The 25623-nt window shown below is 47.4% G+C and overlaps 2 protein-coding genes across 2 annotated transcripts; one reads left to right on the top strand and one right to left on the bottom strand.

Annotated features, from left to right (window-relative positions):
- Positions 1-669: 669 nt before the first annotated feature.
- On the top strand, positions 670-19321 carry LOC6601643 (neuropeptide CCHamide-2 receptor). The gene is made up of 8 exons (XM_026985938.1): positions 670-935; positions 12718-13388; positions 15046-15265; positions 15331-15497; positions 16560-16753; positions 16826-16946; positions 17674-18060; positions 19164-19321. The coding sequence occupies exons 2-8, from the start codon at positions 13060-13062 to the stop codon at positions 19201-19203; spliced, it is 1458 nt and encodes a 485-aa protein (XP_026841739.1). The 5' UTR covers positions 670-935; positions 12718-13059; the 3' UTR covers positions 19204-19321.
- Positions 7870-9556, bottom strand: LOC6601582. Its single transcript, XM_026985661.1, has one exon. It carries the CDS (start codon positions 9514-9516, stop codon positions 7870-7872), a length of 1647 nt encoding a protein of 548 aa, XP_026841462.1. The 5' UTR covers positions 9517-9556.
- Positions 19322-25623: the final 6302 nt, after the last annotated feature.

Genomic DNA, 25623 nt, shown 5'->3' with positions numbered 1-25623 from the left:
ACTAAACACATACCCCCATTGTTCGAGGCCAGAAAGTCCTAACCGTCAAAGCAGACCTCAAGCAGGAGAAGAATAAAAAGGATGATATACTCGTATGATAGCCCGACTGGTAGAAATCGTCATGTCATCATATCTATTTTGGCTTGGTCCTATTTTTCTCTTATAATATAATGGCTTACTCTGAATACCTTTTGGTTTAAGACTTAAAAACTAACCTAAAAACTACCTACCAATAACACTACACACCCTTCTGCTCTCCCATTACAGGGTATAACAAGCACATAACAATATCAAGAAAACATTTGTATAAAAATTGTTGCCGTTGCCAAAACAAATTTCCATTGAGAGCGGGGGGAAACACTCGTTTCATGAATGAAATTCACAGTCGAAGGCAGGCAACAGATGGCTGCCAAGTGGGGAAGGGGCAGGGGCAGGGGAACACCGATTGGGATCCACAGTTGCCGGCGCCTGCGCTCTGCCACGCACGTGGTGGATACTATATTCTCGGTCTCTGTTCTAGCTTTGGCGCGCTTTTATCTGTGTGCCACATGTGGAACGTATTTCGGGGGACAAGCATTTCGGGAGTCGCAGACTTGGGCGCCGCGCCGGTTCCGACGACTTTGCCGAGTTAGTCCTGTGAACGGATTCGCCTGAAGCAGTCGTCGTATCGGTTCTTCTCCGCCGTGAAGTAAAAGTATTTGAAAACCAGAATATCAACAGAATATTTCGCATTCCTCAGTGTCTCAAGAGAATTTTCTTTTGAAGCGCCCTGGGCCTTGACGAGTGCCAAACCAAATACTTTCGTTTGTTCCAAGTGCCAAGTTTTGGTCCCTGCCTTTGACTGGCAAACAATTCAATTCAATTGGAGACAAGACAAGTGTTTAAATAAGACAAGCATCGTCTGGGCACCCTCCTGCTCCCTCCATTAGTCAGAGGTAAGTATTTGGCGGAAAGTTCATGGGGTACGGCACGGCACACACATCCAGAGATCATTCGGAAGTCGCCTGAAGTTTTTCATATCAAAAATGGACATTATATTTTAAAAGGCTTTACATTTTTTTTCTTTTCTTATTTGGCTCTAAGTGCTTTGCCACATCCTCTGGAAAAAGTTTTGTATTTTTTTCCCGAATACCAACGGAAGGGTAAAAGTTCTGTGCAGGTTGCCCCTCTTGAAATTTTTCTGCGTTGACATGCCATTGCGGAGATTTTAATTATTTACTTGCATGAGAGTGAAACAACAACAAAACTCTGTCTGAAGGGGAAAAAGTTTCAACAAAAAATTAATTTAACATAAGAGAAATGCTTGCGGAATACAGGAAAATCATTTGGCAAACCAACTGAGAACAATATTTTGATATAAAGTTTAAGGGCATATGAGCTCTTACCGATCAAAAATTCAAAATAAATTAAATTCCCAACAGGAAGCATTTTAAAGAGCTTTCAAATTCCTTAAATTAGTCCCCCATGCATTTTGAAGAGGAAGCCATGTCAAAACTAAAGACTTTCCCTCTCCACATTTTAGTATCCAAGTATTTCATAACTTAGGGAAGATACTCCTAAGACTCTCATCTCCCAAAGAAGAGACGCTCGCGGTTGGCGGGGGTCAGTATGTGAGGGAGGTCGCAGAGGCGCCTCCTTCAGACGAGCGCCTGTTTGTGCGCCACAATTTCGCTCATTAGGCCAGCGGCGGGGGGGTCGGGACCCCGGAATCTAATTAACTTGGCCCGAACTTCGCTCCGACTTGGAGACAAAGAGACCACATTGTAGCCAATCTTTGTTGTTTGCCTGTTGGGTATTTCGCTCCTTGTTTGCGGCATAGCAGAAAAAGGAACAGTTTTGCATATTCTGAGATAAGAGGCAGCTGGAAAAATGGAACTGTAAAATGGCCCCACGATGATGCCGCTTAACCAATGCCAGGCCAAATTGGATTCCGTATCCGTGTCCGTGTTAGTGCCACATTTTGTGGCTGATCCATCAATGAGTCGGGGGCGTGGAGGGGAGGCGTGGCAGGAAACAGGAAATTAGCATAAGTCAATCAGTCATCTCTCCATCCGGAACGTGTCGGGGGCACACTCATCAGCAATGATCAGATCAAATTTGTCAGCCCAGCCACATCTGGGTCGGTTACAGGTGCAGGATGATGGGTGAACGATGAAGGATGTGTATGGGTGGATGGATGGGTAATTAGGTATCGCAATCACTGCCAGATACAGAGACACAGAGAGATATATCCCCGGGGCAGGCTACCAGCCACACGAATGTGCTCAATTAGTGTATATTTTTGTGTTAATTTCGCTTTTGGCTTCGCAATTGTTTATTTGTGGCGCCACAATGGAAATTATCACGCATGCGACATGTTGCTCTGTGGCGCGTAAATTAATTCAAAAAACTTTCCAGAAGGGAAACGCAATCTATTGGGGATCCGATACGGGGAATACCCCTCAATCTTAATGGCAGATGTAGAACAAGAGGTGCCAGTCTCCGCATCCTGATATGCTCTACCACATGTTTTGCTGGGTATCCTGGGACAAATATGCTTATTGTAATCCCTTCACCGCTGGAACACGCTCGTCCCATCCTCTGGCAGAAAAGTTTTGCGGTTAATAAAATTGGGAAAGCGCGCACAAATTGGGTATTCGTAATGTGCCCACAGGGCCACATTTGTTCATCGCCTGCACTTGACTATCATTTGATTACGACCTCAACACTCTCCCCTCTTCCTCCGATGTTCGTGGGTCGAAAGGGTTTAATCCACCCAAAAAGTTCTGTATGTAAGAGCTTTAAAGTTGGTTCTGACAGTATCTATCCGTCAGTCACTAATGGATGTGGATTATGATATCATTTGCATCCATTTGATGGCGATGACAGATGCAGCCACTAGAGAGCCAGAGAGTGATGGCTCTTCAATTGGTTTATGTTAATGGAAGACAGTTCAATGCAGAAACCCGATAAATCTGTCTTTGAAGGCAGCTTAACGGAGACACGTATTGAGTAAAACTGGCTCATTGAATCGGCCAATATTCAACTGTTATGCTTCACTCTAATGGGTTTCAATGTTTTCCAAAGCCCCAAGTATGCCTCAATTAATCGCAAACAGCAGCAGACTCTTGCGTGGAAACTTTCGCGGCAATAGGAACAGATTTTCCTGGAGAAGTTGCTGGCTTTCAACATTCCCACTTAGGCCCTATTAATTGCCCACAAAAATGGGGATAGGGCTTCTCCCTTGAATGCCACAAATTTTGATTTATCCCTCCATCAGGTGTACTGTATTTTCATGCCGTTTCCCAGGCTTTCCGCGCTTTTCAATCTCGCGCCGCGTAAGCATTAATAAATTACTTTTTATTTGCCCCCCAACACAATGTCAATGCGTGTCCCCCGAAATGGATATTTATGGGGTCTGGTCTCTATATAGTATATACACGTCTCATACATAAATGCGTGAGCAACTTTTGTTTTCGGATCCAGACCTGATTTATTGATGGGGACATTCCGAACATCTTATTGAATTCCATGGCGATTCAGAACCGTATCACCGAATGGTAAGCTCTTAAACTTAATGGTCTTTGATGGTGGGGTTCCAGTACAATGTTTATAATTCTGCAGAATTCTGTAGCTAGGATTTCCGCTTCTTTTCATCCGTTATTTTGCTCTGATTTTGCGATGTTCCAACTTTAAAGCAAATTTCTATTTGGCTCAGTTCACGCTGGTTGTCCCGGGCTATGCGTAAGCCAAGGCTCTGAAATTAATTTGCCATATAAAACTGATTAATGTCCGCGCTGATTATTAATGGCCATACGGCAGGGGTGGGCCAGGACACCCAGGACGCCCAGGACTCTCTGCTGTAATTATGCAGTGCTGATGGGTGATGGTCCAGAGTCGAGCCTAATTATGCCTCCGTTGCGGAAGCATCTATTAACTGATGAATATGCAGTGGGCACCGTTTCCGACAGCTGCCTTATCCATTCCCCAAATGAAGCCCATAAGGTGTCCATTAGGAGGGTCCCATCTGATTACTGATTCAGCTGCGGCCATCCTTCTGGTCCTTCTTTCTTTCTGGTCTTCACTGATACCTGAAAAGTCTCTCATCTCCTGTCGGCATATAACAATCACTTGTCCATCGCTCTGTCAGGCAGCCTTCAGTGTCATTTGGCTGCAGCTGTCGGCCATGCGGGAGAATTCAATTACCGTTGCAGTCAGTCCACCATCTGGAGAATCGAGAATCGAGAATGATACAGGAGAATGCCTGACATAAATAGGAAATTAAATTAAATGAAAGAGATGGGCTTTGAGGCAGATCGACTTTCGAGGACGAATTCAGACGCTGACGGGCTGTCAATAGAGGCAAATGGAGTTGGCAACCTCGCGTATTTCGTTGACAGGTGCGTGGGCGCTTATTCATCTATTCAGCGACAGGATACACCTGTTTGGGGACACGTTATTGCTATTACTCAGTTCCTGGAATTCTGTTTGTCTTTGTGATTCTAGTAGTGATTGATAAATGAACCTTCTCCTGCGGTGGTTCCTATGGATTGTTTGCTAATGTCCCCCGATCCGACCGCAGCCCCGTCGAATGATTTATGGAGCTGACTTTCCATGAAATGTTTTTGCAAATGTTGTCACATCGGGATCAACTGGTTGAGGCACGATGATGCTGCCGCTGCTGTTGCTGATGATGATTCGATGGACAACAGGGGACTCAATTAATCAAGAAGGAAAGCTCTGCCCCTGGCACTCCCCAGGGGCGTCAGGTAGGGTCTGTTAAATATCAGTGGGAAATCAGAGTCGTCTCTCTCACGGACTCGCGTTGACGTCACAGCGGGAGGTGAATTAAGAGGTAATCCTTTACCCTTTCCATGCCTCCATTCCATTCCCAGGGAGGACCCGCTCTTACCCGATGATTAAATCGAGTCATTTATCATAAAATCGTTCTGCGTGTCCGAACCACAGAGGGCCATAAATAATCTCAAGGAGCTGCTAAAGAAAGATGTTTATATCTTGTTTCGTGTATCTTTTATTCTTTTTCGAGTTCCACAATTCGGTCGTAATCGCAGTCGCAATCGCCATTGTTCGTCGCACATTTATTTCCAAGGAAATGCAGAGGGGGAGAATGCAAATGAAAAGAGAGAAAAAATCAAATAAAAGAGCAACTGATTAATTTGCATAAGATTGCCATTCAATTCCGATACCATTGGTCTTTCATTTCGCGCTTTCCAGCTTTTCTTTGCTCATTTGGGGCCTAATTTATTTGGGGCTGACCAAAATTGGCACAAAGCTTAGCCGCAAGCCACAAGCCACAAGCCGCAACCCGCTGGGAATCCGAATGGAGTTTTCCTACGGCCAGGGGCATACCATATAGCACGCTTCATTCAGGGGACATTCCGGAGATGCTCCCAGTGGATTGGCTTATAATTTTCGAACAATTTTAGAGGATAACCCACGACAGCACTTGATGGATTTCGACAGAGAGAGAGCAGGATAATCAATAGGCAAAGTTCTTCCTCTGTGAATATTCTTCTTCTCCCCACATTCCTGTTCTCATATCAGTATCTTATCCCTCATTCATGTGTCCCCTGTCTGCCATTCTTTGGTTTTCCGCTCCAATCCTCTTTGTTTGTGTGCTTACATGCGTGTTCCTGTCAGGGCTCCTGATCAGCATCCCTATCTCTGTGTGCGTGTGCGTGTGTGTGACCCATCCCTCACTCACTTACTGCTTCTATGTGTGTGCCCATCTCTGTGCTTTTCGTACCCTCTTCGCCATCCCATACTCCATAACCTATACCCCATTCGATTTTCCACTTTGCTATTCCTGGCAGACAAGCGAGCATCGCGAAATTCAATTGAATCGCACTCTCTGCCCATTCCCATGCATCAAATGTATTTGACAGGCGACGGAAAAAGGGTGGAAAGAGGAGAGCAAGGGGTCAGAGATATGTTCATTCGACAGGCACGACACCCACGCCCAAACAATCGGTGAGACATGGCCCGCAGGAGACCCACTTGTCATAGTTAAACAATTTGTAATGAATTTTCGAGTGGATGCCAGGGCAACGTAACACAGTTCCGATTTCCAGCTAAAAAAAGGGGTTTGGTTTGTCCCATGCAACGGCAAAAAAAACGTGGAGAAGATACAATATGTGGTTTTAAGGGGTTCCCTACGATCTACAAAAATTTAAGCGATTCTCATGATATGTACAACAGCATCTACTCCAAATACTATCCCTGTATGGGTTCGTCTGCTCTTACCCTCTACTCTTCTTGATAAAGTGTTGGCTGGTAGACAAAACATAAGCAGCTTTTGGAACTATTGTGTGGGAAAAGTATTACATATCCGAGACGGATCTACCATCGGATGAGATGGTAATGGACTGACACTGACCAAACCACACTCGTAATCGCACTCGCGGTAAACATCTCACGCTGATGGACAGGGATGGCCTGTCTATCTGTCCGCCAGTAGAGCAGTGCACTAAATATTTACACAAGTCTTTGGTCAGCATTCGGGCAGAAGGGGGGGCAGCTTTCTGGCTTTTCCCACATGAAATCAATTAAAATATTTGGCCAACTGCTTGCAGCACATTAAGGCAGCAGAGGGCACAGAGGGTAGGGATACTGTAGCGGGCAGGAGGGTCAGAGCATAATAATAACCATAAAAACTAATTGGAAGTGCGCCCCGAGATGTGACTATAAAAAAAATTACGTATACGTATATTCCGCGTGGCAGGGTGCAAAGCATCGACAGAGGGGAGCGAGGGAGAGCGAACGGAAGAAACATTATGTTTGAGAGCGTACAAAATGAACTGGAAAATATCTTCGATAATTGAAAATAATACAAAATAAGAAAAATATATGGGGAATTGAAGTACGATGCCCGCCCGCAGAATCTTGTTTATTTCGATAGCCATCACGCGCCACAGGGAAGTGGGGACTTGAGAGTGGAAAACCAGAACAACGCTAACACCAAATATTCTCAACGGGAAAAAGTTGGCCAATAAGTGTGGGCAAAGAGGTGGGTCGGTGTGTGTACGTCACAGCTGTACATCACATGACCAGAAGAATGCCTATGCGTCGGAACACAAGCGAAAATTAATTAAAATACTTATCATCTTAGAGGCTTTCTCTCTCTATTTATTCTCTCTGGGAAAATATGAGTTTTCTTCTCTCTTGCTGTGGTGTTTTATTAAATTTCCATACCAGAAGCGCCAGCTGGCCAGCAAAAGCGAATGAAAAAGCAAAATAGCGAAAAAGCGGAAGAGCGGAAGAGGTCGAGAGCGGGGCTATTTCAAATATTTGCCAAATAATTAATCACGCCACATCATAACCGAAATCACTGACAGATCCGCCGCCAGAAAGAAATGCCTACGTCAGCCTCCGGAATGCCAGTACCCTAGTACCAGTGCCAGTGCCAGTACCAGTACCAGTATCGCTTCTCATCACCAGACGCGTTCTGAGTTCTGGTCTGTGGCGACTGCTGACTGTTGGCCACCGATAAAGGCACACACAGCTTCATCATCGGAGTCCCTGAGGGAAGAGGCATCCCATCCTCCTGCAGAGATTACGATAAATTTTTAAATAAAGTCGACAGCAGACGCTGTCTGTGAGCGATGGGATATGGGCCATGGTATAGGTATGGGTATGCGTATCCCCCTTGGAGCAATAGAAACAGGTGGCAGAGAGGGACAGCCAACACGAGATGCCCAACACCCCATCAAAGGACGATTTGCAAGACTCTTGTCGGGTGATTAGTCAGCAGTTGGCCGAAATTAACGTAATCAATTACGGCAGCACGCAGCTGCTCCTCTGGCAAAACCAATCCCCGATTTCAACATCGTAATCATTATTTATTAGGGGGCTCTAATCAGGGACATTTGCTTAGGATCGAGTGCGCTGGGCGGGAAGGTAGAGAAACTCGCTGTCGGTCCAAAAGTCCACCAACGACTTGCACTCCCAATTTGGCGTCTTCTTCGGCTTGAGGCAATCGCAAAGTGTTCCCGCCGTCACGCCATCCAGCCCGCCCTCCCGCAGCTGCAGCACCAGCTTGTCCTCTGGCCTGGCGCCCGTTCCGCGGCCCTGGACAGGAATCGGGCGCATCCGCAGCTTGTGCGGCGTGGACACATCTATGTCCAGAAGGATTGTTTTAATGGTCTGCGGATTGTAGATGCTGCGGCGCAGGACATTGTCCGCGTAGATCTCGTAGTGGTCGATGTCGCTGTAGTCGTGCACGAACCACTCGAGAGCCAGCGAGCCTGCGTCCATTCGGCGGGCGTCGGTGATGGCAAGGGGGTAGCTGACCCGCGGGGAAGGCTGCTTCGGGCCGATGCCGTGCAGATCGCAGAGGATCCGCTCGCGCACTATAGACATAGCATTGATGTCCAAGAAGAAGTCCTTGGCCGCCATCTTCATTTCCAGCCGACGCTTGCCCTCGTCCGAGGCCAGGAACTCGGCCTGCTTCACGGCACGCCGCATGTGTACGCAATGGCAACAGCAGCAGCGCTCATCGTAGGTGGCACAGCTGGGGGGCGGCTCGGAGATGCCTTTGGTGGCACTGGATGGATCTGTGGTGTCTTTGGGGGTCTTTGGCTCTGCCTCCTCTTGGCTATTAATGGTTTCGTCGGCGCTGACCAGCGCGAAAGCAAACGACGGCAGGTTCCGGCGGGAATTGGAGGAGCTTCTCCTTCTCACCCTAGCCAGGGACTTACGACTGGACTTCGGAAGAACCTCCACTCTCAAGGGCGTCTTCACAGAAATCACAGATGGCTGAGAACTGGAGCAGAAGTCCGTCTCTCCAGTGCTACTGTCTAGATCCAGGCGGACTGAGCTCAAGTCCTCGGTCTCAGAGTCAGCCTTCTCCCTGCGGAAAAGAGTCAGGTATTCGGGTTTGGGGCTGGTGTGGCCAGATCTTTCAGCGGGAGTGGTCTCGGAATCGCGACTCGGATTGTGGCTATCCCCCCTGAAGTGACTAAGGAACTTTATGATGGAGGTAGCGGACCCTGCACCCAGCACACCGATCGTATTCTCCAGGAAATTCTTAATGGAGGTCCTGACCGAAAGCCACCCAATCTGCGATGTGTCGCTCTGCGAGATTTCCTGCTCTTCGGAACCAACGGCGCTAGCGATGCGGTTCTCGGTCTTCATCCTAGCTGTAGTGGTGTTTGTGGGATCCCTGAAGTAATTGCGACTGCTGGAGGACCGACCGCTGGAGGTCATCTGCATGGCGGTACTCGTGCTGACGGTGCTCGGGAGATCGCTAGACGTCCTTTGCGGAAGACTCCTCGTGCTGATGGTGCTTGGTAAGTCGCTCGACGTCGTCTGCTGTGTAGTCCTGGTACTTTGGCTGGTTGGCAGATCGCTGGACGTAATTTTCAGGGTGCCAGGCGTCTTCAAGAGGCTGATGGAAGGCCTCTTCAAGTTGCTTTTCGATCGGAACTTCGGTTTCGCTGGCAGAGGTGAGGGCGGCGGCAGCGGCGGCGGCGGCAGCTCCATCTCCCCGGGTAGAATGATGCTCACGCGCTTCGACATACTGTGGATTTTACTGCTGAATGATGGATACTAAAGTGGATTTTGCTATGGGAATTGTTGGACAAGTTTATTACAAGTGAAGTAATCACTCAATGGGAAAGTCTTCGCCTACTGCCTGATGCTTGGAAACACACTCACTCTTTTCCCTGTCCGTTGTTTCGTCTAATCACCATCCGTCTATCTGTCCATCTATGTCATTTATATCAGGCTCTCCATCACGACAAACGGCTGGACAAATTCCTTCCTTCTGCCCTCTGGCGCCTGAGCGACGATGTCGCATAATTTTGTCAATATTTTTCGTTGCCAGCGGGAAAAATGGATGGGTGGATGGATGGGGCTGGGATGGTGGAAATTTACATAATGGGCGGACCTTCGAGCGCGCATTAAGCAGGAGAACGTCCTTCCTTCCTTCCTTCCGTATGGCAGCCTTTATTTTCGGCTCTAATTAGGAGAGCTTACAGCTCCGAGCTCTTTCTCCAGGTCTTTCTCTGAGAAAGTCCCCTACAATCCTGTTCCTTAAAGCCTGCGCGGGGCTCTCTTTAAGATCGCAACTCCTGCCGGACGTGTTATTCGGTTTGACTGCGCCGTCTACGCGGCGTATGATTAACCTGCATGCAGCATTACACATATCCCGCGTTGCCGCAGATACAGATACGAGATACAAAAAGAATAAAACCAGGCAGCCAACCAGCCATCCACGCACGCAATTGTATTAAATTATGTTTGCCTCATGATTTATCTAACCAACAAGATGCTTTATCCCGACTTTGTCTCGCTCTGCGGCTTCTGTCGGAGATCGCAGCAGGGGGCCACCGCTGGCATCCTGGCATCCTGGCAACGGGGTGCCCACGGAATCGCCCCTTCTGAGAACTGTAATTGCCTGGCTCCGTAGCATATTTAGATTCTGGCTGTGAAGCATACAGGCCTAGGCCATAAATAAATGCTGTTATCCGAAAACACCTTTTTACGGGGGCTCCACGGCTGGGTTTCAGACCACCAATCCTGCGCCCTCTAAAGCCGACAGAATAGCAAAAGAAATGGCAAAAGACTTTAAGCCAAAAAATGGAATTAATGATTGCAAAATATGTACATAGTATGGTAGTGTGGTATATGGAATTCAATTAAATTGATTGAGGTCAGCGCTGAAGCTTAATCATTTCTCTTCGAAGATTGCAGCCCATTGGGACTTTCCTCTGGCTCCCCTGGGATCAGTGCTCCGCTCCATCGCATGTCGAAGGCGGAGCCTTTAACTTTTTTTCGGCTCCCAGTTCCACTTTCGCTTTCGCTCTTTATCTGCTCCAAAAACTAATTCGAAACTTTTCATCTGTAGAAAAACGAAAGCGAAAAACTTTTCTTCCTCCCTTTCCGCCTTTGGGGTGGGTGGCTCTGATGTATTCTTTGCCTTTTCCAGAAGCTTTTTTCGACAAGTTTTTTAGTGGCATAAATAATTGACTGGCGAATAGAATTTATGACAGCAGTGGGGGGGATGGGCGTTAGTTTTATTTTCCGAGAAAAATCAAGAGAATCAAGAGAATCCAGGGAATCCCTTTAATCCCTTAAAAAAAAATATGCATATTATTACGTACGAACATCTAAGGTAAAATGATAATCAGAATCCGGTCTGTAAATGCAAGCGGAAGGGAAATGTGATGACTCAACCATCAGCATCTGTTACTCCATGGGATTTTGTTGCTAACAATAACTGGGGGAAAATCATAAAAAATCAGACCCTCCGATTACATGAGATTCCTTCTGTGTGAAATTGTATTTATCGTCGAGAGAGTGAGAGAGTGTTTCATTTGCCAGCAATTGACGGGTGGGCTATAGGAAAAAGGTTTGCAGGAAGGGATGGTAAATACTCCCTCAGTGTGGCGTTGCCCGGGAGCGTCCACGTGTAATGGGTTTAATGACAGGCCTCTGGGTCAACCACACACACACACACACACACACACATATGTAGGCGCACACACTTCGTGTGTATGGCGGAATGACGGAGTTTAACTTCCGGCAAGGGGCAGAATGAACTGAATTTAATGGCCCGAACATTAATTATTTCTCTGCTGTTTGGCCAGCTTCAATTTAAAGTCAATTTTAGGCTCTCCTTGGGCATCCATGACCTTCGCGAAAGACCATTCAATTTGGGGAAATTCTGACCCGTAAATATTTAGTGAGAGTCCCAACGAACGCAATGCATCGTTCGCCCGTCCAGCAATCAGAGAGCTCCCGAGCGGGCAGTGAGTGCACTTCGGAGTCTCCATGTTGATTACATTTTTTTGGTGAGCTGAGAATCAATTGAGTCGTTGGCGAATTCTACTTGGCGAATGGGAATCACGCATACGCCTCGTGGGTCACAATAAAAATAAATAAATAACGAAATCGAAATAGAAATAGAAATCAATGGGAACCATCCAAATGACAACCATGGCTGCTAAAGCAATCTAGTATCAAATTGAAATTGAAGAAACATACAGGCTCTCGCTCTCGCTCCCCTTCCCCCCACCAGACACCTCCCCGCACCTAAGCTCGGGCTTATGCCATCTCATGTGCCACCAGAGTGTCAGTGCCATTGCCAGTCCCTGTTTTCTCTCTTTTTTTAGGGATAAATGCGTCTGATTGCGACTTGAAAGTATTTGCGCTTCCACACGAATGATTTTCTATTAGTTTGCCGAAGGGGAAGAACAACAGAACGCCATGAAAGCGTGAAAGATAATCGGCAGGGGATGGGAAGTAGGAGTACGAAATAATTGGATGCTCTGCTTCTGCCTACTTCAGGCTTCAAGGGATGATTCTTTAGGAATTTATCAGGCAATTGTGGATGGGACGCGTGTACTCCGATTGCGTGCGCCGTAAGCCGCATGGTCAGCCATGTTCCATGTTAAGAAGATTCTTTATTATGCAGTTGCACACACAGACACACACACGCACACACACAAACACAGAAACACGACAATGCCACAGCTGCCGAATCATAAATTTTATCTCCATTTCCACACACCGATGAACATACGCAGCGTATGCGTAATATTTATGGGTTTCATAGGTAATGCAACATGCAAAGTGCCAATGCAAATGCATGCGGATGGGCTGGCGCAACATCTGCCCTGATGTATGCAGTAATTTTCAGTTTAAGTTACTCAAATCCCTGCCCACAAAACCATTTGACACGGTTTTTGTATTCTTTCTCTTTCTCTTCCGCTGCAGCACCGCATCGCATCGCACCGCCAACGAACAGGAAACAGACCAGCCCGAGCAAACTCTTGTGGCATAATGTGGAAAATAAAACACGACTCTGTGGCAGCAACCACCCTTCGAACCCTTCAAACCGCAACGTTCCTGGAGACATAGACGCCCTTGGGGGAAGCAAAAGTGGCAAACATTTCGACAAAAAGCGGACTAGTGGAAACGGAAGTGGCCAAAAGCGAGCCCATAAAGAGCCACGCACCCGAAAAGCACCAACACACAGACTACAACTACAAGAGTGGAAGGAATAGCAGAGGAATCACAGAGAGATATAAAGGACAGCAACATCTACCCCGTAAAAACATGTACGCCGCCCTAATGGACATGAGCCAGTCTTTGGCAGCCAGTCTGGCATATGCCCCCCTGGATCTGAGCGGAGTCGGTGTCTCCAATGGGGGGAACGCTAGTGACAGTGGGAGTGGGGGCAACGACAGCCTCGACGCCGACGCGGGGTCATCTTTGGGTCAGCATAATGCCAGCGGCAATGGGCCGTATGTGCCCGTCCTGGAACGCCCGGAGACTTACATTGTCACCGTGCTGTACACGCTCATCTTCATCGTGGGCGTCCTGGGCAACGGCACACTGGTCATCATCTTCTTTCGGCATCGTTCCATGCGGAACATACCCAACACGTAAGTGGCACGCTCACGCACACGCCCACGTACGCACAGTGGGAGGTGGCTTCTGGAAGTACGCGGTGTCTCCTCGGGCAACCCTCGCCGGGGCCATAAATAATAATGTTTCATTCGAGCCGAAAATGAGTTCCGTTGCACCCCAACACGAATGCTGTAATAGCCACTCAAAATTCATGGCCTGACTTATGAGTGGTATTTGATTTTATTGTTCCAATAGAAGAATACACTCGTATATCCACCTCCAAATTAAAAGTTGCCAAGAAATATGCCCAACTTTTCGGCGGGAAATGTACAGAATGTGTGACAATATGCTGTCTGCGATTCGTGAATATTAAATATACTGATACAAAAAACCGAAAAAACTGAATGAATTAGCCACGGAAATGTCAACCGCAAGTTACTCTAGTTTCTCAGAGATCCACAAGCTGCCGCAGTTCGTGTTCTGCGGAGAAAGTTTTTAGCCATTTCCTTGTTAACTTTACAGCAGCAGATACTCGTACTCGTTCTGTAAATATATTGACAAAAAGATACCGACACATAGCGTATACGCAGGGTGAGCCACAGAGACCCTAAGCCTCTTTCATAACTGAAGCCAACAGCTGACGACACAGCTGGAACAAGGGGGGAGGCGGAAAGAGCTATGGTCTAGGCAAATGTTTATTAACTTTTCGAAACTTGTACCAAACTCTGTCTCCTATATCTGTATCTGTATCTGTATGTGCTCTTGCGTCAGTCTCAGTCACTGGCAAAATTCAAATAAATTCAAATAGAAATTCAATCAAAACTTTCTGTGTCCCAGCAAATGTCAGCTGTCTGTCTGTCTGTCGCAAGAAGAATTCGTTTTTCGGTTTGCCCCTTTTGTAAATGAATGAATCTGGTACTTTATTCAGCTCCCATTAAATGGAAATGGAAGTGGCATCGTGGAGGTGCTCTGATTGCCTGCAAATAGTCGCTTTTCGCTGGCTTTTCGGAAGCTGCAATCAAAGGGCTCCCTAATTGTAATGGTGATTGCGATGCGATGGCCATTGCAGCCCATTGTTCGCCCTTCGTTTCCCACACACAAAGTCTAGACTGGGCCGCAAATGTGTAAGATTTTGATTCATGTCACATACAATCGTTAGTGGCGGTGTCTAACAATTCCCTCAGTCAAACTCGGTTCACTGGAGGTTGTTGGAGCCAATGTCAAGGCGAGTGGCAGGCGCAAATTTTTCCAATCTTTCACTCAACCGCAACTTAAATGGGAACAACGAATGGTAGAGGGAGAGTCTTGTGGTTTCTACTGGTTTTCATGTATAACTCCTGTAGCTGCCTGTAGCTCTACCAACTTCACTCATTCCGAAACTATTTCCACAACTTTTACAGTACTCATATATTACTTTAAGTTATGCTGGTCCCTCAACTGGTGGTTATCATTCAGTCGAATCGTTTACGACATCCTTTTCCTGTTGGAAAAAATCATTCCTTTCAGTTGAGGCGTCCGAGCGTGTCTGTGTGTGTTAGGGTTTAACCCCTTCGAATGAGCAGACACAAAGGAATTTCTAGTCAGAAGAGAACTCTTCCGCGTGAGTGAACAGCAAAGCAGACAATGTCTGAATGAGAAGGGGAATGAGAATGAGAATAGGAGTGGCACTAAAGGGTTTTTCCCCCTCTACAGGTACATATTATCGCTGGCTCTGGCCGATCTGCTCGTGATTCTGGTGTGCGTGCCCGTGGCCACGATTGTGTACACGCAGGAGAGCTGGCCCTTTGAGCGGAACATGTGTCGCATCACCGAGTTCTTCAAGGACATCTCCATCGGAGTCTCCGTCTTCACGCTGACGGCCCTGTCCGGTGAGCGCTACTGTGCCATTGTGAATCCCCTAAGAAAGCTGCAGGTAAGTGGAGGAAGAGGCACGTACATCATTGGACATGTCCAGTGTCTTACCATGTTTGTTTGCAGACCAAGCCGCTGACCGTCTTTACGGCGGTGATCATCTGGATCATGGCCATTCTGCTGGGCATGCCCTCGTTCCTGGTCTCTGACATCATCGTCTACCCGGTGACTACGCCCGCCGGAAACAGCACCATCAGAGTCTGCTCGCCCTTCCGCTCCAAGATTTATGCAAAGTGAGTTCCGAACTCAAAGTTCTTCTAGGCCCTCCTTACGTCGCCGGCAGCAATCAATTTGCCAATTTGGCATCTGTTCGGCTCATTTGGCTTTATTTAGTCTACGGATAATGCTACAGGGCAGGCCAGGCCAGGCCCACAGGACAAGGTGTCCAATCAAGCAGAAGTGCCAGGCCACTTGACTGAATCCGTTCCCTTTGGCTGGGAGTAGAGTGGTGGTAACTCGAAGGTGACGCTCGGGAGGAGGAGATTCCAAATTTATGATGACTGTGGGGCCGTTAGAGTAAAACTTTGCCATCTTATCTTTGCTCAAGCAGAAGCCGCAGAAGCTTCAGGGCGCTGGAAGGGGAAATCGGAAGCCATCAGACGGCATTAATCATTAATGCCCGTGCCCGTGCCACATGCCCCCCGTTTACAACCAGGGCCATCCAATGCAACTTTCACTTTCACCTGCTGCTCCTTTTGCTCCTTTTGCTCCTTTTACCCGAAGCCCTGCCTGGGAAATCCTTTCGTGCAGCAGTGCGTCAGCTGTTGCCACCACATAATCCGTCTGTGATGTAATTTGCAGGAGATCCGCTGCTTGCTAATTTCTCATTTAAAGCATCTTTCCCCTCCCCCAGCCCAAGCATGGTAGGAGTCTTTTGTTTCAAGCTTCTGATGCTGGCACGTGCTTCGGACCGCAATAAGACCCAAAAAAAATGGCATGAAAATGGGGAAAGCTGAAAGCTTGTCAGACGAGCGTTGCGGAGCCATACACATACACTTTTCAGCTTTTTTTATGACCATGCGAAGCGCTTAGGCGTAATTGAATGTCCTCCATCCGGACTCGTATATGAGCGGGGAATGCTAGGAATTTGCCAAAATCCTCTTATTAAAATTGAAACGATTTCCGGAGGGGGACGGCCCACTCAAAAGTACTCAAGGCAACTCCTACGATACTCGTACTATACGATCTGAGGGACACCCCCAAGGGACAGGAGAAATTAATCAACTTTGGACATGAGATCCTGTCTCCAAGTAACCAAACCTTTGGTCCTTGTTCTGGTCTGGTCTCTCTTCCAGGTATATGATGGCAGCCAAGGCCTCCATCTACTATGTGGTGCCGCTGTGCATCATCGCGGTGCTGTACATCATGATGGCCAAGCGGCTGCACATGAGTGCCCGCGACATGCCCGGCGAGCAGCTGAGCGTGCAGAGCCGGACACAGGCCCGGGCCCGGCGACATGTGGCCCGCATGGTGGTTGCCTTCGTGGTCGGTAAGTACACACACACGGACACACAGCGCAAGTCGCGCAATAATTGGCTCTAAACTCTAAAAATCTTTGCAGTGTTCTTCATTTGCTTCTTTCCGTACTACGTGTTCGAGCTGTGGTACCATTTCTACCCCACCGCCGAGGAGGATTTCGACAGCTTCTGGCACATGGTTCGCATCGTGGGATTCTGCACGAGGTGAGGCTCCAGTCCAGTCCGGCGGAGTCAGCAGTTCGTCTGAATTCTGGCTGTTCTGCTGCTGGGGGACATTCCTCTTTTATCCCCAGCATGGGGCATGCATTCCTCGAGGGGTCACAATTTATGGGGGCACATACATATACCAGCTGGCAGGAATGCAGCTGGCTTTTCTTCACCTTCTCCTTTTTTTATTTTTCTTTAAAGTTTTCCCGCACAGACAGGTTTCCCCTGCATTGCCTGTGGCGCAGCTTGTGGCAGAATTTTTAATTGAAACAGATTATGCCTGCCTGCACTCTCCTTCGCCTCTTCATACGAGGAGTATCCCTCGCTGTGGGAATTGATAGTAAATTTATTTTTGTCGACAGCTTTTCTGGGCGTCACTTAGCGCCGTAAAACTCTGAAAATAATGTTTGTCAGCAATTTGGTGGTTGGAGGGAGGAGTTGCTGGAGGAGGGGCGCCGTCGCACTGAAAGCAATTTACATTTTATGCAAATGGGCGGAAACCATATAAGAACCCTTCAATAAAATTCCACAAACTAGAGGAGACATCTCCGAGGACGCGACGCCGACTAAGTTATGCTCGGAATGCGGCACGACCACTGGGTGGCCTCCACATACTCGTAGCATTAGCGGGATCTTCTGCCGGGGGTGGGACTCTGCCCGATTACAGCATCATTCCGCAACTTTGATGGGAACTAAAATCGGGTTATGTCTTTTCAATTTTCAGCTTCCTCAACTCGTGCGTCAATCCCGTGGCACTCTATTGCGTGTCCGGCGTATTTCGGCAGCACTTCAACCGCTATCTCTGCTGCATGTGCGTCAAGCGACAGCCGCACCTCCGGCAGCATTCCACGGCGACCGGCATGATGGAAAACACCAGCGTAATGTCGATGCGTCGCTCCACCTACGTGGGCGTGGGCACCGGAGGCGGGGGAGGCAATCTTCGAGCCTCGTTGCACATGAACAATAATCAAGGAGGCGGAGGCGCAGGCGGAGCTATGCGTGGTGGCAGCTTTCACCGCCAGGACTCGATGCCATTACAGCACGGAAATGGTGGGGCAGCTGCCGGCAGTGGCCCCACCGCCGGACGTTCGGCCAACATCAGTGAGAAGAGGTGAGGCACACTGATTGTGGAGCTGCTGGAGGAGGAGGAGGTGGTGGTGGTCTCCTTGGCGGCCGACGAGCAGCTCTAAGCGAACCATTGATCTCACTTTGGTGTATGCACTAACCCCACTCGAAAACCCAGTAACCCTTTAACCCTTTGCACTGTGCACCTTGCACCCCACCCTTTGCAACACCTCTCCCCAGTGGCATTCCATGGATATTATTTTGGAAATTTGGATGTCCCCAAAAGTGGGAAAAGCGATAGTAAAATTGGACATACTCGTAATTTCTATTTTATTATAGCGGCCTACGGCACACATTTCCTGTACATACAAATCGTATATATAATATCATTACCATATTTATATCGTAAAATGTTAAATGTTATCCTATTCCGTTGCCGTACTTTAGCCGTATGTGATTATGTGTTAATTAAGTAAGCCACTAAGCACATTGTGTGTAAATCGTAATCGTGCAATAAATTAGTGAATAATGAACCACAAAAAATTGCAAAAAACTGTTAAGGAAATTCACCTGCAAGCTCTGTTAATTATGCTGAAAATATCAATAGACTTAACGATGGTTTAAATACTGATGTAAATAAATGAATTCCATAAATGTTGAACCCCCGTAAGTGTGTGTGCGTGTGTCGATGTTTCGGTGTATTTCAGGGTCGTTGAAGGGGAAATCCTTTATATGTATAGGTCGGGTTTCTGTAGGAATGCGGATTTGTTTCCATTGCGACACGTCATCCAACGAAATTACTACGCGGGGGTGGGCAGGTGTGTGCCGTCAGTCGTCTCTCTCCCTACGCACCCTCCCACTAGCACCTACGCAGCAATGGGACAGACAGTGGACAAGAACAAACATGCACGGCAATAGGAGAGACAGTGGACAAGAGCAAACGGCAATTCGTAAAGCAGCAACCAAAGAAAACACTGCGAACAATCTCGTAGTGAATTCTTGGACAGCAAAAAGACCAAAATACACTGAGAATAATATCATGATCCGACATATACGAATGGGTATTGGGCAAATTATAATAATATTACTCAAAATAAAAAAACGAAACCCTTCGCAGGCTCAATAATCCATTTAACTCAACGGTTTCAGCATAATCAATCGATACGATACCGACAGGAGGCGATACTAAAGGAAGCCGACAGCCGGCACAAAAAGATGAAGATTAAAAAAGAAAGGCCAATAATCAAAGGATGGAAACCCCTGGAAGGCAAGGCAAGGCAAGGGTTTTTTTGGTTACAAAATATATATGTATGTACACTCAATGGATAAGTGCACTTTGATATGCTAACAATGTAAATGAAACTTTTCAATACGAATAAAACAGAATTATGGATGTATAATTATGGAATGTGGGTTCATCTCAAAATTTGGCTCATTAATTTATTTGGAAAACTTTTGCTGAAGGCAGGCATTCCTTTGAGCGAATCTTGCGAAGCGAAACACAAATTTCGACAAAGGGAAATGGACAACAGAAAATGCAATCTGCCCCAAAACACACACACACACACACATACACAATTTCATTATGGCATGCCAATCAAGAGGCCACCAGGCAACAGTTCTCGCCCCTGTCCCAGCCAAAGCCCCACCCTCGCCCCAGGGTTGTATGTAAATTGGCCAAACACTGCCTACATTATCGGAGACGTCAGAACATCAGGGCCCGGGCACAAAACATGTCCCTATTCGAATGCCGAGACAATGCGAGTAGTTATTGGCATCCAATAAATGTTGGCCAGTCAAACGCGGTCGATCCCCCTGGGCCCCTGGGCAGTGACGCTGTCCACCCACATGCCGACCCATGGCCCTCTCTAAATCAAAGCTTGAGAGATGATGCCAGAGCTAGCGCCTGGAAAAAGCAGGCTATCCGAGGGCTGGTGACTGCTGCGGTGGCAAACAGCTCGACCGGGGCATAATTCGTGCTGCCACAGCCAGAGTCAAAGGGCATCAGATTTATGTAAACGCAGCCTGATTCGGCGAAAAGGCAATTAAGGGATTGCCAGACGACCACAGATGGGGCGCTGATTTGCCCGCAAAAATAGATCGCAGAGTCCCATCTATCCATCGCACAATTAGCTAATTGTACGCAGGAGCTTGAGCACAAGGATTACTTCAATAGAAGTAAGCTTCAAGCCCGCCACTCCAATTCGGAGCAGTTTAGTTGAAAGTTTACGACCTCCGAAAGTCGAAAGGAAGGAAGCTCATTAAGGTTGTGGGTAGGTAGTGGGAAATAATCGTAAACAGAAGCATAAAGTATGAATGGGTTCCGGGAAAGTTCTGAATGGAATGGTCAGGCCCATTGCCTTAAGATTTTATGTCTACCCCTACCTCTACCCGCCCTACCTACCCCTACCCCTACTACTGCTTCTCCTTAAACAGAACTTTCTGCATACATAATAGAATAACAGTTTACACATGTTGCCAGGTGCTCAAGCGGTGCTCGTATGCTGAGCTGTGCTGGGCTGCAGATGGTGCTAACATTGCCACATGCAAATGAGGCAGGCAGGCGGGAGGTGGGAGGAGGACTTAAGCAACTCTACGCGAGGGGGCGGCTAGAGAGGACGGTTAGGATGTGTGGTAATCAGATTATCAAATGCACAGACCCTGGCGGCACCAGACTCTGCACACAAGTCGCCCTGCCCTAAGTGATTTACTGGCCCAGCCGGATGGGGCACATCCTTTATGGCATCGACGGCCAATAACTAACAATTAGGGGGTAAAATGCCTAGGGCCGAGCCAATATGCCACGACGATCTATCTTTCCGCCCCGCTCGCAGAGCTCGCGTCTTTTATGTGTTCACGCATTCATAATTCCTCATTATGTAGAATTTTCCCGGACAAACAGGCAGCTGCTTGTCCTGTTTGTCCTGTGTCTCGACGACGCTCGCTTTCACTTTAATGCTTATCCAACACGCAACAAGGTCCTGGCCATAAAGCTCAGCAGTAGACCAGTAGAGCAGTAGAGGCAGAGCAGTAGACGGTTTTCATGGCCTGGTTACCCATCCCTTACAATTCCTCCTCAATTGAACTGAATGGGACTATCCTTTGTCGGTGTTGGAATCTGTTACCATCTCTAGTTTGTCCTGGCCCTTGTCTTTTCTTTCCTTTTCGCTTTGTTAATTGCTGCCAGCCGTAAGCCCGGCTAAGAGGAACCTTCTTCCTCGACAGCAGATGTCGCTGACGAAAGGGCTCTGGTCAAGTGTCTCGAGATTGGTCAAGTGTTGAGATTGCGGCCAAAGAAAGTAAAATATACATAGTATCATTTGAGCCTGTTTATGTGTATGGGCCAACAGCAGCAAGTGGTTTCCATTCCGGTCTTATTCCGGCTTTGCTAGCTTGATGGCTAGCATTTTCTTGTAAGCCACATTCAGGCGTGTTTCGGTTATTAAATGTGCTCGTCCTTTCTCTCTATCTCCTGAAGCCAAACAGGAAGTGCTGTGTAACTAAGTATCATGAATATTTTCATCAATTCGTGCGGCTCTGGCCCATTCATGGATCTTGACAGCTACCTAATGAATTTTAGATGAATGCTAATTGGAGTTGGATTCCGATAAACGAAATGATTTACCTTTATTGAAAATTCCCTTACCCCAAAGTCGGGACTTATGCTGTGCGAGATCAACATTATCTATCCATTAAAGTGGAATCAATTGAAATTGTTTGCCAACTGCGAATCGGGGGCCCATCAGGAAACGAAATTTGTTACGGGCTCCATACAGTCGTCGGCACAATCGAGTCAAGAGTCGGATGAAATGGGACGCCAATGACGAGCCGATGATGCTGAAGTGGGATGGGGGGCGGGTTGTTGGAGTGTGCTGTGGTGGGTGTGGGCCCTCTAAAGATAGGGGAAATGTATGTGTGGTAGCTCTTCAAAGGCAAAAGGCCAAATCAATGAATTTAAAATGAAACGAGGGGGAACGTTGTGAGTTGCTGCGGACACCGCAACTCTACGGTTATACCCGATACTAAGTCAGTATGGCTCGCCTCCGGCAGACGCCGCTAATATTTAACGACACGACAAAGAGTGCGTGCGAGAGAGACAGAAAATCAGTCTGAGCGTGACGTCGGGCGCTGCGTAGCCACTAAAAATTGATTTCTTGCTTTTGGCTACAAAAATGATCCGATCTGATCCAGATTCGGCAACCGGATAGATATGGTCATTCTCTATGCGTTTTTAGTTTTCTCAAATCTGCAATATTGTGGATGCAACAGATTTTCGTCCTTTGTGGGGGCGGATGGGGGTGGGGCGAAATTCTGAGATATACGTTTTATAGTGACATCTTAAAGGAGTGTGTATACCAAATTTGGTTACTCTAGCCTTAATAGTCTCTGAGATTTGTGGTTGTCCCAGATTTTCGTCCTTTGCGGGGGCGGAAGGGGGTGTGGCGAAATTTGGACAGGAAACGGTCAAGGTCCGATATCACAGGAGTGTGGATACCAAATTTGGTTGCTCTGGCTTTTATAGGTTCTGAGATCCTTGAACTCATATTTTGCAATTGGCAAAACCGACCATGAAACCTGTGTGTTAGAGTGAGACAGAGCGAGAAAGAGTGAAATTGTTTTCGTGATTCTGGCTGTAATAATTATACGTTCAGATTTTGCACTCTAGAAGATATAGTCATCTTCTACGATTCTGCGTTTTTAGTTTTCTCGTATCGTCAAAATTGTGGATGCCACAGATTTTCGCCCTTTGTGGGGGCGGAAGTGGGCGGGGCAAAGTTTTGAAATATTTTTGGAGCAGTGACATATCACAGAAGTCTGGATCCAAAACATCGTTGCTCTAGCTCTTATAGTCTTTGAGCATTAGGCGCTGAAGGGGACGGACAGACGGACAGACGGACAGACGGACGGACGGACAGACGGACAGACAGACATGGCTCAATCGACTCGGCTATTGATGCTGATCAAGAATATATATACTTTATGGGGTCGGAAACGATTCCTTCTGGACGTTACACACATCCACTTTTACCACAAATCTAATATACCCCAATACTCATTTTGAGTATCGGGTATAAAAATTCCATGAAAAATAAAGACTCGTATCCTTGGCCTATTCTGGAGCTTTCATACTTTTTAGCGAACACTTTTTGAGGACAGCGTGGGAAGTATCCTTCCCCAGCCACAGGTTACATTTTCGGGAGTGTTAGATGGGAGGGGGTAGGATGGGGAGTGGAACATCCTTAATAGGCTTAAGAACAGAGCCCAAAGCCGACTTAAATGCAAACGCACTTTATTTAATGACAGGAGCCACAGCATTTGTCAGAGTAGAGAAGCTGGAAACGGGAGTTTGGAGTTACAGCTACAGTGGATACAGATTCCCAAGTAACCTTTCGATTAAACCATAGCTCGCCAATAACGATCATAACTTGTTTCCTTTGAAGTCTGGTCACTGACATAAACACTGAGCAAAACACTCAGTAAAAACAGTAACAAAGGAGAAGCATAAATTTACTTTTGCGACCCACTGTGCAGGGCCTACTTACGCGGTGCGTAATCGGAAATCAAATGAAACGCAATTAGTCAGGACCGGGCACCCGGCACCTGGCACCTGGCACCTGGCATCTTCCTTATGCACTGTTTGCCTTCTTGTTTGCTGCTGATGGGATTTGCAGGAAGCTTCGCAAGAAGCGGCGTCTCCCAGGCGGATTGTACTCCCGACCCTTCCCCGACTGGGCCTGAGTGGGTGGCATATGGGACGCCATCGAGATGGGTTTTTTTTATCACCCCCCACCGCGCGGCCCCGAAAGTCATTTCAATATTTTACGACCCACGAACTTTCCGTTAGGCAATCGAATTTGTGTTTGTTATTTCTGTCGTAGTCAGAGTCGGAGAAGCATAGAGCCATTAAAAATCAATTGGGCCAACAAATGCAAAGTGCCCGGCACATGTAAAACGGAACACTTTATAGCGACTCGAGGCTACCAAAAAAAATGGCACAAGTTCTCAAGGTCTGCCCACGGACAGACATTGGAGCGTAAACAGTGTAGCTTGAGGCCCGTACATCTGGCTACATTCCGCTAAATTGATTCCAAACTGGCAAAGCTCTCCCGCCTACTCACCCCATGCCACGCAAGCATGGAACTCTGGAACGCCCCACTTGGCAGGGGGGATTCATGGTCAGGGCGTGCTCGCAGATTTTAAATTTTGAGTGCCGCAAAATGGGGGCAACTACTTGTGGTACATCAATCTCCGATCAATGTGATTGCACTGCCCCATCCCCATTCCCATACCGATTCTTATCGACTATTATACGAGATGGAGCACTGATTCAGCGGCTACTGTGGTCTTTGCTGCGTCGTTACCATCGTTACCATAAACGCTGACTCGACCCGGAGTCGTCTTCCGATTCGATTTCTACTCCTTAGAGCCAGTCTGTCGGAGGCGGATGCCCGTGGCTCACATGCAGTGCACAACACTTCCGACGGGCTGTGGCCATATCCTTGTCTCCGTCTTCGTCCTTTGTTTCACCCACGCCCCCGACGCTGGGCAAGGGGGTACGGTGGCAACTGGCCAAGATACAAATTGCTGTACCCCAAAGGAAACCACTTGCAGCGAATGGCTGAATGGCTTGCTTCTTTACGATTATGGGGGCACTTCTCATTGTATTGTATTCGGATCGTAATAAGGCTCGTTGTGGCTTTCAGCATTCGATGTGAATGCAAATACATGCGGCGCTATTTTACAACCAGAAGACAAGTGTTGTCCAAACAAAGCTTTGGGCCGGCAAACCGACAAAGACGGTTCGATTTGATTGATTTGTCCTTGCTGTTCGTGTTGGGTCTGGCTGTTGGCTTATCATTAGGGAGATGATCTAAGAGCCTTTGGAGTGCGATTGAGTGGCCCCAGGACACATTTTGTTCAACTAATGCCGATCAAACACGAGATGAGAGGAGTGATGCCCAATATCTATAATGGAATCTCTGGCTGAGCTGCTCTGCATACAGTTCTAGTGCCCGAAAACCGGCCAATTTAATTCTTTCGACAAAGTCAGAAGCAGAAGAAACTTTGTTCCGATATTAAACGCTCCCTGTGCTCCGTGCTCCGTGCTCCGTGCTCCGACTTAATGGCTCTGCTGTCAAAGCTCAGGCGCTCAATTTTCGACGGGGAGGTAGTTACTTTTAGAGCCAAATTATTTTTTGGCGCTTTTGAAAAAACTTTAAAAAAAGGTGGATCCACCGTCAGAGGAAAGTTGAGCAACGAATTTATAATTTCCAGCAAGGTCTTTGGTCTGGGGTCTGGGGTCTGGCTATGACAGTATTCGTGAGGCTATGTGTATTTCTATCAGGAGCTCACGTTTCAGCAGAGCTTCACAAATTGCTCCACATGTCGGCAGATTATTAGGAGGCGATTGCCTATCTTCAATCCGTACCCTTGGTTATGGGGAGAGCGTGGTCGCGATAAGAACTTGTTTCAAAGTTTGTCTCCTGGTTGCGGTATCTGTTCATTTACCTAGCCGAACTTTTATTTGCTAAAACGGAATTAAAAGTTTAGCTTGTCTTCCCTTGACTCTAGTTCTCATACTCGAAATACATTTTTCCTTTTACTTACT

Source organism: Drosophila persimilis, unplaced genomic scaffold (assembly GCF_003286085.1).
Source record: "Drosophila persimilis strain 14011-0111.01,24,50 unplaced genomic scaffold, DperRS2 tig00000002-arrow-pilon, whole genome shotgun sequence".
In the NCBI taxonomy this organism is placed as follows: Eukaryota; Metazoa; Arthropoda; class Insecta; order Diptera; family Drosophilidae; genus Drosophila; species Drosophila persimilis.
This window is presented reverse-complemented; position numbering and strand designations above follow the sequence as displayed.